Source organism: Alosa alosa, chromosome 9 (assembly GCF_017589495.1).
Source record: "Alosa alosa isolate M-15738 ecotype Scorff River chromosome 9, AALO_Geno_1.1, whole genome shotgun sequence".
Classification (NCBI taxonomy): Eukaryota; Metazoa; Chordata; class Actinopteri; order Clupeiformes; family Clupeidae; genus Alosa; species Alosa alosa.
The window spans coordinates 24858339-24872395 of record NC_063197.1 but is presented as its reverse complement, the minus strand read 5'-3'; the positions used below and the strand labels follow the sequence as shown (position 1 = coordinate 24872395).

At 40.7% G+C, this 14057-nt stretch overlaps 4 protein-coding genes across 5 annotated transcripts; 2 read left to right on the top strand and 2 right to left on the bottom strand.

Moving 5' to 3' along the window:
• The first annotated feature begins 2668 nt into the window (after positions 1–2668).
• Positions 2669–5467, top strand: tmem221 (transmembrane protein 221). The gene is given in 4 exon segments (XM_048252465.1): positions 2669–3344; positions 3754–3839; positions 4559–4730; positions 4732–5467. Coding segments are annotated over 4 exon segments (1149 nt in total). The 5' UTR covers positions 2669–2802; the 3' UTR covers positions 5081–5467.
• borcs8 (BLOC-1 related complex subunit 8) lies at positions 3963–7502 on the bottom strand. Of its 2 annotated transcripts, XM_048252469.1 has the most exons (6): positions 7361–7502; positions 7042–7154; positions 6765–6829; positions 6555–6662; positions 6177–6263; positions 3963–4442 (listed from the first exon to the last, which is right to left on the bottom strand). In XM_048252469.1, the coding sequence occupies exons 1-5, from the start codon at positions 7395–7397 to the stop codon at positions 6209–6211; spliced, it is 378 nt and encodes a 125-aa protein (XP_048108426.1). In that variant the 5' UTR covers positions 7398–7502; the 3' UTR covers positions 3963–4442; positions 6177–6208. The 2 variants fall into 2 exon arrangements, with proteins under 2 accessions (XP_048108426.1, XP_048108425.1); XM_048252468.1 differs by lacking the exon at positions 6177–6263.
• A 163-nt stretch (positions 7503–7665) lies between these two features.
• Positions 7666–9842, top strand: rfxank (regulatory factor X-associated ankyrin-containing protein). The gene is made up of 8 exons (XM_048252466.1): positions 7666–7814; positions 8093–8185; positions 8442–8507; positions 8588–8688; positions 8781–8906; positions 9016–9082; positions 9185–9265; positions 9549–9842. Exons 2-8 carry the CDS (start codon positions 8098–8100, stop codon positions 9617–9619), a joined length of 600 nt encoding a protein of 199 aa, XP_048108423.1. The 5' UTR covers positions 7666–7814; positions 8093–8097; the 3' UTR covers positions 9620–9842.
• LOC125300491 (nuclear receptor 2C2-associated protein) lies at positions 9707–12861 on the bottom strand. Its single transcript, XM_048252467.1, has 5 exons — positions 12742–12861; positions 10839–10929; positions 10588–10693; positions 10410–10477; positions 9707–10078 (listed from the first exon to the last, which is right to left on the bottom strand). The coding sequence occupies exons 1-5, from the start codon at positions 12792–12794 to the stop codon at positions 9956–9958; spliced, it is 441 nt and encodes a 146-aa protein (XP_048108424.1). The 5' UTR covers positions 12795–12861; the 3' UTR covers positions 9707–9955.
• Positions 12862–14057: the final 1196 nt, after the last annotated feature.

The window sequence follows — 14057 nt, the reverse complement described above, 5'->3', positions numbered from 1 at the left end:
ACTAATTGTTATATTTAGAAGCAATAACTCACACATTTATTTAGGAAACATTATTCTGTTCTGTTTTTAGGACCTGTTGCATGTCTGTCAACACATCTAAACATGTCATCCCAATCTGCTATTCCCATTGCAAACCATAATTACCCTCTCTAGTAGATGTGTCCACATTAACTCATTTACACACAGTAGCGAGGTTAGACTCTAGGGCCCTCCTGCTCCAAGTCATCTGATGTAAGAATCGGCAACCTCCTATTAGGCTGCTGAAATTCCCTGACCAATAAAACATGTCTGTCCTCAGCAGTTTCCATGCAGGGGTAGGGTATTCATGTCTAAGCACTAAAATAAAAAAATGAAAATTTGTGGACATGGGCGATAGCAAGAAAAAGAATGAAAACCTTGTGGCTCTGGGTTATTTGTTTTTCCATTACTCTTGTTGTACAACATTCCCACCTCACAAAAGTATCCTGGATGAGCCACTTTTCCAAGCCTGGCAAGTTTTGTGGTGCATTCAGAAGATAGTTTCAGTTGAGGGGAAAAGATGAATGAACGACCCACTGAACTTTCAAGACCATACATGTGAGTCCTGAGGCAATATAATGATTGTGTATCTTGATGACTTAACAACACAATAACTTAAGTAATGAATGACAATAACACATGCAACTTGGTCTTTTACTGTTTTGCACATAAGTGGAGATACTTTTGCTTGTCTTTGCTGTCAGATGAGGGAACCTATGGAAAGTGTTCACAATTAGACAAGTTTTGTGTTTTCCTGAAACTTCTCACTTCTGCTTTTGACAACATCAGTGGCGTCTACCTTTTGAGCATGTGGTGAGCTTGTCAGATTCAGAAATAGCCTCCATGGTTAGTGTGCATATGTTAGAGCAATTCTTCGTTGTATAGTCTTTTTTAAGCACCAAGCTTATCTTGTTCAGAGCAGCATCTAGCTGGCCTTGCACTCCTTACCACCAACCCTGAGTTGCAACCCCCACTACCACCCTCCCCCCACCTGTTCTCTGAAAAACAACTTCACCATAACTGTGAATTTTTTTCTTTTCAAATGAGCACTCCCCTGTTCACCAAAGAGTTTAGACAAAAAGACAATGACAAGCAAATTTAAACTATCTGCAAAACATTAGGGATTTGTTCATATCAGTATACCTATAATAATACAGAAAGGGAAAAAAGCTTTTTTTAATTAAAGTTATCGACTTTTACTATGCCATGCATTTACTTATGACTAAAAGCATTTCTTCACACTATTTAATTTGATTTGCACCCTTCTGTCACATGTTTGGCTGAGATATGGTATGCATTTTATGGAATTTTAATGTATTTTTTCCTTCTGCTCATCTTTCACCTAAGGAGCTGGGCTAACATGCAATAGCCAGAAAAAGGGTGAATTCCTCACCTTTGTGCCCTTAAGCAAGGCACCTTGATCTGGGGAGGCCCTTGTAATAATTTACGTATGTATAAGTCACTGTGAATAAATAAGTAAAATATGTATATGCTTGTATGCACATACCTTTATTCAAATGTCCCAAAAAAAAAGAATTTCGTACAAAATAATATCTATTATTAATAGTTTGTGCTTGCCACACATCTATATGTTTAGAACCCTTGCTATCTTGTGGAAGGTTACACCACTGGCAGTGGTATAAAGATGTTTGTGGGATGGGTAGCCTATATGTCACTCTCTACACCCAGAGAGCTTTACAAATTATCAACACATAAAGGCCTCAAGACTAGAAGTCCAAGTGAGAATAGTCATTAGGGTTGACTAAGACCACACAGGAAAATGATTTAAATTATGTTTTATGCTAGGCCTACAGTCATAATTCTACCCTTGGTGTGACATTCAGCCTACATCAATCGAAGCAGTACCACTGGGTGGCCTGTGTGAGCTTTAATCTGGACATTCAGTGCATTTGCACAACACAAACAGTCCCACAATATACACACAAGTCGTCCTGTAAAAAAGCACAGAGGCAGGGTCCACTTAAGTCCCAATGATAAAGAAAATATGAAACCAACACACCACTAACTAGGCCTACATCACTTCATGGTCTTAATGAACATGGATTTCAGAATAGTAAAGTCCCAAAGAATTTCTTTTCAAATGATATTATACTCCCTCTAGGCTAACTAAATGTTTTTGCCTACATTACGCAGCCTAAATAAATGTGATGAACGGATTGCTCAGCAATGTGAGGGTGCAGGCTCTTGGAGTGTCACCATAGCAACCATTGAAAAGTTAATTGGATTCAGAGAAGAGAATGAAAGCACATGCCTCACCACCCCGAATTCCCAGAACCTCCATGTTTTTAACCCATCTAATAATAGCAAACGTGCATCTAACATTGCTTTGGTTTCGGACAAATTGCGGTGATGCATTTATCAACACTTTCATGACGCATGGCTAAAAGGGTTATCACAATCTATAAAGCATTATAACTTAAAGAAAAGACCATTTTCCCCGAAACTCAGGAAATTTATATTGACTAGGCTACATATCAAGTCTATTAGAACGAACTAGAGATAGCCTGTTGTCTTAATTAAATGAAAAAGCTAGCTGTGCATGTGCCTGTGGATATTTTTTTGCAGAGTTGGCAAAAAGCTAAATAATGATGAAAGGGGTCACAACAAGTGATAGTCTAACTATGTTGTTATAACTTTTAACATCTTTCCTGAGAGTTAGACCTCTCTGGGACGAGCAAGTCGTCGCATTGTGTCAGAGAATCCGAGTGAAAAGTCCATTGTTGCACTGCGAAGTTTTTAATCTGGGGATTTTAAGAACATCACATGCTCAGTCTGAGAAGTGACGGACCTCTACACAAATGCACATTCCAAAGCTCGTTTCTCCTCTCTTTAGCTGTTTTCTATTCAGGAAATCTATTAACCTACGAAAAGATTGAAGGAACCCAAACGCTACAACTCCACATCGGGCACCTGCGTCACCATTTTGAGGAGTTTTCCGCTGGAGGGACCAACTTTGTTTTTCGGGCGAAGGCGAATTGCTTCAGCATTTTGAGGGATTTATTGCACCCTAAAATGACGTACACGTATAGCCAACGATCTTTAATGGTGCTTGCTCTATTAGGGGTCCTGTCTGCCATTATGTCTTTACTATCAGTCTTCTTGATTTTCCAACTTCAGTCACAACAAACGGGTGTCAAGGAATCTACGTCGCCTATCGTTCCCGTTGAAGTTGCAGTTGTTCTTCTGCCGGTTTCAACAGTTCTTACTGCCTTGTCTTTGACACTAAACCTGAGTTCTGTGGTGGTATGCATCCTGCATAGCTATTTCACCGCTGAGATTTGCAGAGGGGAAGAAGACACGGAGAGGTAGTCTAACATTTGTTTAATTACATACGCAGTGTCTGACTATACTCAGTGTATTCAGGCCTCATATAGCCTACTCAGTTCTGGGAAACAATGTTTTGATAACTTTATTCAACACTTTACCCAGTCAAAAAAATACTCAGTGAGGGGGCATGCAGTAACCTAGTGGGTGACCCCAAAATGTCAATGCGACCCCTCATTCAAACTGAATACAATCCTCATTGGTCTTATCATTCATGACCCAACGACCTTCCCCACATTTAACAGAACAGGCTTGTGAGTGTTTGCATAGAATTAGAGTAGGCTAAAACTTATGCACTGTAATGGGCAGTTGTAAAATAATGATCTGATGCAAGTGGTCCAAAAATGATAACTGTAAATGTAATTTGCACAACCTTTTCTGCCTCTGTAGAGCTGACTGGTTTCTGTTTGACAGTCGAGCTGTGCGGCATGTGGCCATTGGTTTATTTTGTCTTGGTGTGTCCGTCTATCTAGCAGGTAAGCGAAACACATTGTTTGTTCTCATATAAATGTGTGCTTTGGTCAATTTGACCACCATCATAACCTGTGAATAGCTGTGTGATTGTGACTCTTTTCAAACACTGAATCTGAAAGAGAAGCTGACGTGGAGAGCTTCTCACAAAAGTAGTTTTAATCATCAATAAACAAATTTCTCATTCATACCAAGCATTAAAACCAATATTATGATAGATCACAAAAAAAGATGAAGAATAAAGGATAAAGTTAAGCTCATTGAAACATTTCTGTGCGTCAGTCAGCACCTGCAGGCTAAGGTCTGGTCAAATTCCTTGAGAGCACTATGCACGACTGAGAACAATTCCTTCTTTTATAGACATCCCTAAACAGACATGCTAATGGCATGCCTGGCAGAGTGACAGGGTTTCCCCTTGTGGGGAGGACCTGTTTGAGGGGTCCTGATCTGCTGATGTAGTGGCAGCACCCTCACAAGATGAAGGGACAGGGAGCCTTTTAGAACCTCCCCAACCTCCAAAGCGCAGAATGAGAAGGCCGCTGTTTTACATTCCCGGGCCGTGTTTCTCCCCCACTTCTTTTGACACTGCAGACTCCACCGCTCTCTTCCTACAAAAAAGTTAACACAACAAAAACAGCCTAAATTAGTGTTTTTCGCAGTGCCAAGGGTACCTGAGGTTAAGCAACTCAAACTTTTTTGAGGGTGTATATTCTTTGTTTTGCAGCCATGTCCATTTATATGCTGTTGGTGTTTGAGAACGAGACAGGCATTGCCAGCGTGTGTGTCCTGTCCTCGGGAGTACTCATACTGCTAATCATAGTGGCTCACTCCCTGGCACGGGCGGCCCGTACCGCCCGACAGTACCACAGCGAGCACCCCCACGCCATGTACCAGAACGAGCCCGAGAGCAGCCCCGGTGTCTACCCACCTGAGCTGGGTCCACGTGGACAAAGTCAGGACCCAGCGCAGCCAGTCCATCCTGCAGCGCCAGCTGTCCTACCCTCCCTGCCCTAACGTTAAACAGAAGCAGCAGTATGCTTCGTCCAGCGGGATGCCGAGCCACGCCAGCGAGAAAGAGAGCTACAGCGGCAGTGGGGGAGCAGCTCCGCGCATGCACCGGACCCTGTCTGCAGAGTCCGGACTGCTCCAGTCCCCGTCCAAGCCCTGGAACGGGATCAACAGTGAGATGAGGACTGTGTTGGCACGGAAGTCAGGTGCCATAAGCAAGGACTCCACTCTGGTATGACCAACACTGACCAAGTGGTCAGCACAACCAGGGACAGCCTGTATCCACGGATCAGTAGTTCCATCTGCCAGCAACACATCACATGAAGATGGTCACTTCATGAATGCTGTATAATGTATCATATGCTTTGTCTGTCTGTCTTACTTAAGGAAAATATGAGGAGGTTATTACCTTAACACTTACGGTTACACACCACTGACAATGCTAAATGGGTAATGTGGATTCCCCATGCACCACTTCTCTAACTGTTGACCGCTGAACCAGAAAAATGCTCTCATTTGATATTTTTGTATTGTTATATTAACTTATTAGTTCATGACATATTAGTTATGTCACTTTCCATACCGACTGAAATAATTTCCAATAAATAGAATTTTTTTAACAGTCTATTTGGAAACTGGTTTGTTTAAATACAATAATTAGGCATAACAATTAACTTGTTAACTACAAGGCCTAAAGGAACCATTTAACCCTAATTGGATTGAAACTGTTATCAAAGTGTGTATGACCCTTTGGTCAGTAGATAGACATTATAAACAGCACTGAGCTCTAAAATATGACCAAACACACACAGACCAACTGAACTTGTATTTGTGTCACCATTTGATAAAGATCTATTAGATCTGAGATATGTGGGCAGTGATAAAACTGGCAAACTACAAAATCAGTTGACAAGTTCACTCACTCAGCCTACTAAGCAGCCTGTTACAATGGCAAGAAATACTAGCCTATGTCTTTGCTCTATTCTCACTTGAAAAATCTCTGAAAAAAGATTTCATTTGTTTAACAATGTAAGCCCACTTTACTGTTGAACAATGTTTTAAGCATCTTTGGTATTGTTTTTATATGGCAGATTATGGACATGTAAGGAGGTGGGGGAGAAACTGGTCTTACTGTTTGTCAACCAATTACGTTTTCAGACCTACATTGAACTTTGAGCAATCCTAGATATTGGTTTTGTCTGGGGCCTGATATGTATGGAAAGAGAAAATAGGACTCCGAATGACTTTTGAATTAAGACATACTGCTCAATATGCTTACAGAGGAGTAGTAAAGTTTCTCACTGGTGAGTTCATTGTGATTAAGGGACACTAACCTTGGACACAGTTTCCCACTGCTGGTCAGTGATCAGGAGGCAGAGGATGGGGAAGGGTCAAGGGGATGAGGAGTGGGGCTTACATCACTAATGTGTCATCACACACACATGAAAACAAACAGAAACATGACAACAAATGAAATAGAATGAACAGAATGAACTAAAGGGGGGGGGGGTCAAGGAACTGATGGTGATGTCAGGTAAAAAATGCTGCCATATCATATATGAAAGATAACAGAACGAATAAAGGACCAACAGACTGTGATAAAAAAAAAAATGAGATTACGTTTTTCTCTGATAATGTCCTTTGCTTACAGTTTTACAAGGGGTGATGTGCATTCTGGCTGAGTGATAAATTATGTGAATTATGACCTCTACCTGCGGCCTTGGGTATTGTTTATCTGCTCTTTCATAGAGATGGTCTGACGGAGCAATCCCTCTATGCTTTTGAAGTAGAGACTGCTGTTGGTCATGCTTTTTACAGCACTGTGGAGAAAAAAAAAGTGAGAATCTAAGGCCTACAGACATTACACTCTAAAAAGCAACATGTTTTTTGGTGACCCTTTAGTTTAATCCTCAATATATTACCTGCATGCATACTCCACTGTATAGATGGCCCCTTGACTTTGCTCTTCCCAGCTTTGCATATCCGACTGAAAAGGGAAAACAAAAAAAGGAGATGGGCTTCATCAATTTGGAATGATGTAGTAGGCTAACGTTAATGCTAAACAGCAAGACAGTGAAATGTAATGGGAATTCCCTTGTGTAAAATATATGCTGGTCAGAATAAACAGGTCTGTCAGTATGCACAATGAGGAGAGGCATGAAGAGTAAATAAAAATAAAAAAGACGACATGAAACTCACTTTGTGTTGCACTAGCTCTGGCAGTGACCTCCTGACATGCTCCTGCAATCTGTACAGCGCCACAGACGGTTCATTGGCCAAAACGTACATGCTCTCTGTGAATTTATCCGTCACTGGAATAGATAACAATTACATTTTAGTTGGATGACTTACTGTAAAATATATCGTAGCCTATCATATAGCAACTGCAATTGGTAAGTAGGTCTACTGTCAGCTGACTGACTGCTAACGTTAGCCGTTATGTTGGGTAAAGACAGACTAGCAGCATCGGCAAATATAACATTATGACAGCTGTTTATAATGGTTATTGCATATGCACCTCTTTTAACTTTTAGCTGCATTTCCTGGTCATCCATTTCGACAAATTAGACGCCCCTGGCTTCTTGGCAGCAATGTCGGTCTATTTTGTTTTCTTTCTGCCCTTAAAAATGGGTCCGTTCATCCGCAAAGGCTGTGAACGTATAGTTCCTAGGTGTAAATGTTTGACCATAACAACAGTTACGTTAAACTTATTACATCGCCCGTTACATTACAGTGTCTTAATTAATGTCTTACATTAAGACTACAGGGATTTCCGATTTGTATTACTAATGCATTAGACTTTTTGTCTCACGTAAAGAATCGTCAAATGCATCACGGGAATGTGCATGTTTTGTTTCACTTTTGATAAGCATCCCTCTCTGGAGTAACCGAATGAAACGTCGGATAAAAATTGTACATGTCGAAGACCCTTTTTAATAGTAGCCTAGACTATTGCAATGTATGCTGAAGCGGTAAGAATCATTTGTTAAATGTAGTTTATAGACCACCGGTAACAAAGCTAGAGAGTGCGATGGATTCAACATAGGCTAGTTCGTTTTCACTCAACTTTAATTAGGCCTGTTGGAGTAGATCCAATGTAGCCTAATTTCCTTAACATTTAAGTTTCAGTAGATATTATTTACAGTGGAGCAAATGTAAGACATCATTAAGAATGCCAGAGTAAACCAAGCAGTCTGACACAAGTTCCTGTATTTTTCTTACACCGACCTTAATTGACATCTATCCTTAGGTATCATGGACAAAGATGGTGTGCTCACAAACTCAACTTTAACAAATAGACAACGCGGAAACGAAGCTACAGTTCGACCAGCTACTTTGGACAGTAAGTTTTTAAGGTGGTGAGATGTAGCCTATAGCCTACTGAGAAACTCCTGCACTGAACATGTGACTTAAAACCAAGAAAAGGGGCTCAATGGTTACAAAATTTAATTTATAGGTTATTAAAAAAGAGCAAATGTTATGTAACTTGACATATATATTTATTTATATATAAGGTAAATACTGTCACTGAGGTGTAGTAAATACCGTCACTGAGCACTGACCCACTGCTAAAGCCTTTATCCTCTGTATTCCTCCAGACCTCTCTATACACCAGTTGGCAGCGCAAGGTGACATTCCACAAGTGACTATCCATCTTACCAAAGGTAAGGTGTATGCTCTAACACAAAGACCACTTGTGACTAATATCGAATGCAGTTGACCTGGCTGGTTCATGTCCTTTTAGAAGGTGCCTTGCTGAACAGCACTGATAAGCGTGGATACACTCCTCTTATGTGGGCTGCAGCTTTTGGTGAAATTGACATGGTAAAATTCCTTATGGAAAAAGTAAGTGAAGTATGTTGGTTCAGAAAGGAAGTATTGCTTTGTTATGAAATCATATCAATTTAGTAAGTGCTTTTCTTGTATTTCATGTAAAGGGGGCAGATCCCAAAGTTCTTGCACGCGAGCGGGAAAGTGCCTTGACTTTAGCCAGCTCTAGAGGCTATGCTGACATTGTTACTCTTCTTCTGAAAAAGGGCGTTGATATAGACTCTTATGATTGGGTAAGACTGTTTTTCCCTTCCACATACTTATCTGCTTACACTTGACATTTCTGAGTGGCACATATTCCTTCATTTTTCAAACCCTAATCTCCAAACTCCATGTACCTAGAATGGAGGCACTCCCCTTTTGTATGCTGTGAGAGGTAACCATGTGGGGTGCGTAGTTGCCCTTTTAGGTGAGTATACTTCCTTTACCTCCAACTGATATAAATGTCAATGATGTACTGTAGCTTCCTCAATTGTTTGAGGTAAGCGTGCACTTACTATTGTCATTCTAGCTGGTGGTGCTGATCTCACCTTTGAGGCAGATTCTGGGTATAACCCAATGGACTTGGCTGTCGCTTTGGGGCACAAAGAAGGCAAGTGCATGAAATATATTTTCACTGGAATTGTGTTCATCCATTCTTCACATGAGCCTTTTAGTAAACACCTATCGAGTGTCATGCAAGCAGACATGTTCATACCCCCAGAATGTTGCACTGTAGCTGCCTGGGTACTCTAGCTATTGCCTGCAGCAACTCGAGCTTGCTAGAACTGATTGTTTTCGGGTTTTTTGTACTGACAGTAGTCAGTGACCTCGACAAACAGATCTTTGTGAAAAATCGCCGGGATTCTTTAAGTATAATGCTATTTTCCTTACAGCTCAAAAGGCCATTGAGGATCACATTCTGAAGTTACTAGGTTACAAACCCAAAAATGAAAAGACACCATAATTTGTGGACTCGAGGGTAGTGGATGGGCAGCTACAGCGCTGACTGAGACTGGAAGGAGGAATACAAGCAGGGACCAATAACCATAACCAAAATACAAAACTTGTGTTTATTTTATTTTTCTATGATCAGCTTGGTTTTAAAGTTGGCCTTGGAGGTGAAAAAGATGTGTACATTTTTCTTTAAATAATAAAGGCACTCTTGATGGGTGATTATTTTACCATAACAGTTTCTAGCATTGTTTTTTTTTTCATGCTGTAGATACGGCAAAGAACTTTCGTTGGGGTAAAAAAAAATCAGTGTTGTTATTTTACTGTAGTACTTCTCTTCCTTAAAAAATCATTGCATTCTTTCTCCCAGGATATCCAAAGAGTAAATAATTATTCTTCCAAAAAAGTCAGCACTGTTTTCAAATACTATTTTTATCTTGTGCACTGGGGGGGCCTCCTGAATGGGAAAGCTGTGGGTGAGGAGTTAAGGAGAGGATAAACACAAGGACAGTGCCAGCCCAGCATGTGTGGCTTTCTGGCCAAGAACAGAACCAGTGTAGACAAAAATCCTTGGCCTACTGCACAACCAATCGACTAATGCACTCCCAATTGAACTGATCCGTTCACAACCTGTAGTAGGGCATCCCATTCACAACCTGACTTGCATGTGTATTTCTTTAGATAAGTAAAATCAAATGTGATTAATATTTATCTAAAGCTACAAATTATGTAAAACCGCCATACAAAACAAAACAGCCAATATGACACAAAATAACTATTGTCAAGGTAGGCCATAAGGATATTTGTAGTGAGTTGTCATCCTCTGGATAAAAGTCTGTGATCTGAGCAAAGTCGTTCTCCTGTAGGCAACCTGATAGGAGAAAGCACACACAGTGTAGGTTAGTGGGAGTAGCCCATGTAAGAATTCCACTGACAAAACATCTGTAACCACTGTTGTTAAAGATAGCCTGATCTACCTACCTTGTAATCTGCACGTCCTCCCTGAAAATCCACCCTGAAACTGTACTTTTACCTCGGTCACCCGCACACTATGAGGGAATTCCAGTAAGACCCATTGAGAATCGCCCTGTCACCACAGATATAGCCTACTTATTACTTTGTTCACCCATTGATTCACCCATTGATTCAGAGTCTGCAACAGTTGATATTGCATGAAAGCCATGAGAAGCAGCAGAGTAAAGAAGCCCGTCTTTACTCTGCAAGCAGCCTACCTGATCTGAATTCCAGCATGTCTCTTCGTTAGAATCAAACATGTACTTCTTCCCAAACTGTTTGACATCTCGGTTCAAGACTGAGCTCACTCTGTTAAACCAGGGGTGAAAATAGTTAAAAATTCATCGCCTCATATTGTTCACCTCTCGCTGGATTTAAAAAAAAAAGCACAACAGTGTCTTATCAACCAATAACTGAACGACTACACTACTTAAGGAATTCATAGAGTAGCCTAGAGGCCTATCAGTGACACATTGAAACAAACCTGGAATTTGGAAAGGTAAGATGAAGCCATGCAAATATAAAGTTTTTTTTTTTTTTTACTAGTGTGCATGCATGCCCTTCATTCCCTGTCTTCTTTGGAAAGCCCCCTGCCTCTCCTAATTCTTCAGCACGTTTTTTTTTTTTGTAATAATAACAAGTCCAAGAGTAGCTTCCATCAGCTGAGAATTATTTCCCATCTCAAACCCTCTTTGTCTCCCAAGGACTTAGAAACAGTAATACATGCATTTGTTACCTCCCGGTTAGATTATTGCAACTCCCTCTATCTTGGTCTCCCCCACTCCCAACTTTCTCGTCTGCAATTAGTACAAAATGCAGCTGCTAGGTTGCTTACTGGCACCAAGAAATACCAACACATCACCCCTGTACAGGCCTCCTTACACTGGCTCCCCATTAGTTTTAGGGTCCACTTCAAAGTCCTTCTGATTGTTTATAGGCACTGCATGGGTTGGCTCCCTCATATATTTCAGACCTCCTCCATCCCCTCTCAGCATCCAGGTCCCTTAGATCTGCCGATAAGGGTCTTCTCTGTGGCCCGCACCCGCCTCAAGCAAAGAGGCGATAGAGCTTTTGCGGTAGCAGCCCCACGTCTGTGGAATTGTCTCCCTCCATCACCACTTTTAAATCAAGACTAAAGACCCACCTTTACTCCTTGGCCTTCCCTGCTTCCTAGCTGTCCATCTCTCTCCTCTCTTCTTCATATTCAAGTGTCTTCTGTACTGTTGCTATTTATTTGTTTAGGGCTGTCTATTTGTCTATTGTATTTCTGTTTGTCTTGCTTACTTTCTCTGTGCTTGCCTTTTATATTTTGCTTGTTCTGATTTGCTTTTATTTTCTATTTTTAGCCATATCCTCTGTACAGCACTTTGGTCAGTGGAAACTGTTTTAAATGTGCTCTATAAATTAAATGTACTTACTTACTTACTATGAGTTGGTATAATCTAAAAGCCTATATGTTGGGTCATGTTCATGAAAAATATAGCCTTATAGGCTATGTATTCAGTAAAAACCCTTTCTTTCTGCATGGTTTCATTGACCTTTCCATATTAAGTTGGTTTGTTTCAGTGTTGTCACTTAAGTAGGCTACTCCATGCGTTCCTTAATTAGTTTAGTCGTTCAGTTATTGGTAGATAAATAAGGCATCTTTGCGCTTTCGTTTGACAGTCAGATGCGCTCATCGTCAGTAACCCACACAGGCTACCGTAGCTGCCAACATGTTTTAAAACCACCTTGGGTCTTGATGCAAAAATCATTACTACATCGGAGGAAGCGTAGAAGAAAAGGCATGTGTGGCGTTAGGCAGTGATATGTCAAAATGTGAGTTGACAGCCATGGTTTTGGTCTGCTCTCTTCTTTCCAGTAGCCTACTGCGTCCCGAAACTCAATCAGTGGTACGCAGGCCTAGGCTACTTTCATTCTTGATTAAAACACATTTCAGTTAAAAGCTCATGCTGCATCATTGCTAGATGACTACAACACGATCGACATGATTTCAGATCTCCGAACCAGCGCCCGTAAAGAACACGAAGTAGCCAAGGCAAATAAATCATGTTCTGCACATGCTTAGTAACCTACCCATCTCTAAGCATTTCACACATACATTTAACTGCATTTCCGTACCTGCTCTGTGTGTTATTGCATATCAGTGATACAGCCATTTTTGGATTCAGCATGTGGGACTGGGAGAACAATCACACCAAGGACCAAAACACATCCGCGTTTCCAGATTACAGGAACTGCCTTAGTTCGTTCGATCGCCCCCTATTGAACTGAGTCCATGTGGAATGAAGTAGGCTGGAGCATTTGCATGACTTACAGAATAATTCCCTCCTGTAAAGAGTACCCCAGATCTATAGTTGAATCAGTAATTCAATTGGGATCACCAAATTAATTATTTGACCCCAATTAACTGCAAAATATCCCTTGAAATCCAAAGGTAAATATATATATATTTTTTACAAAATCTAACACTCAAACTAAAACTATGGTGAAGCAATTGGGCAAATCTATTCTTTCCTTTAGCATATGCAAAAGGAATAATTTGGAGTCAAACATTGAAAGCTAAACACACATTCATACTATTTACCATATAGCCTTACCGATTTACAGATAAAATGGGCAAATTTAAGATTAGCAGGCCTAAACCTTTGCTGCTCGTTGTGCATAATTATGTTACCCTCTCAGAGACCTCAAGATGGCAGTAATGGTCTATCCTTCTACCAGCATCAACAGCATTACCAGCTCCTCCCTCTCTTATTTTCATGCAACAGCGAGGAACAAATTCACAGATAAATAATTCAGATATATTTCCTGAACAGAACTTTGAAAGTCTCTGTTTAAATATTGTCCATATATAGATGCATGTGATTTGTTTAATGTGCTTTTCCAGTACTGAAATCCTTTTGAGTGAACAGTTAACAATAGGCTTCATATACATTGAGATAAATGTTGCAATGACCTTCAGTAGGCCGACTACAACACTTACACATTGTTGCTTAATGAGAGCTTGAGGGATTTGAGAGCATTTACTTTCCCTGCAAATGTGTGAAATAGGTTGCACAGACCATTTCAGTGGTAATTTACCCTTGAATGGACTAGTTGGATCATTTTAGTTTAAATCATTTCTTGTGACAGCTTAGTATTTACACAGTAAGGTGTCTTTGAATCACTCTCCACCAGATAGACTGCCTTCCATTCCACAGAGGAAGGATTGTCCAGGGGGTGTTTTTGGAGAGGGACAGGCAGTTTTTCAAGGTGATGAAAGCGGCCAGGCCGTCCTGGTTATGGTGTGCTCACTGTGGATAATCAATAAGTCTTGAATTACAAAACCTGATGAAACTGGGCTTGTGTGAAAATTGCAGAGGGTGCAGGTCTTTGGAGGACACCCCTCTCCTTGTTCTAAGATGCCCTGACATGACTGTAAGCTGCTGGAGTTC

Excerpts from the sequence above, each read along its gene's own strand:
- borcs8 (XM_048252468.1), bottom strand. The coding sequence starts at position 7,397 with ATGGATGACCAGGAAATGCAGCTAAAAGTTAAAAGAG. Across the intron at positions 6,830-7,041 it reads CAGAGCTAGTGCAACACAAA|TCGGATATGCAAAGCTGGGA; the intron begins GTGAGTTTCATG and ends TTCCCTTTTCAG. Across the intron at positions 6,663-6,764 it reads ACAGTGGAGTATGCATGCAG|TGCTGTAAAAAGCATGACCA; the intron begins GTAATATATTGA and ends TTTTCTCCACAG.
- rfxank (XM_048252466.1), top strand. The coding sequence starts at position 8,098 with ATGGACAAAGATGGTGTGCTCACAAACTCAACTTTAACAAATAGACAA. Across the intron at positions 8,508-8,587 it reads GACTATCCATCTTACCAAAG|AAGGTGCCTTGCTGAACAGC; the intron begins GTAAGGTGTATG and ends ATGTCCTTTTAG. Across the intron at positions 9,266-9,548 it reads CGCTTTGGGGCACAAAGAAG|CTCAAAAGGCCATTGAGGAT; the intron begins GCAAGTGCATGA and ends TTTTCCTTACAG.
- LOC125300491 (XM_048252467.1), bottom strand. The coding sequence starts at position 12,794 with ATGCTGAATCCAAAAATGGCTGTATCACTGATATGCAATAACACACAG. Across the intron at positions 10,478-10,587 it reads GAGGACGTGCAGATTACAAG|GTTGCCTACAGGAGAACGAC; the intron begins GTAGGTAGATCA and ends TTCTCCTATCAG. Across the intron at positions 10,079-10,409 it reads AGGATGACAACTCACTACAA|AGCTTTCCCATTCAGGAGGC; the intron begins ATATCCTTATGG and ends CTCCTCACCCAC.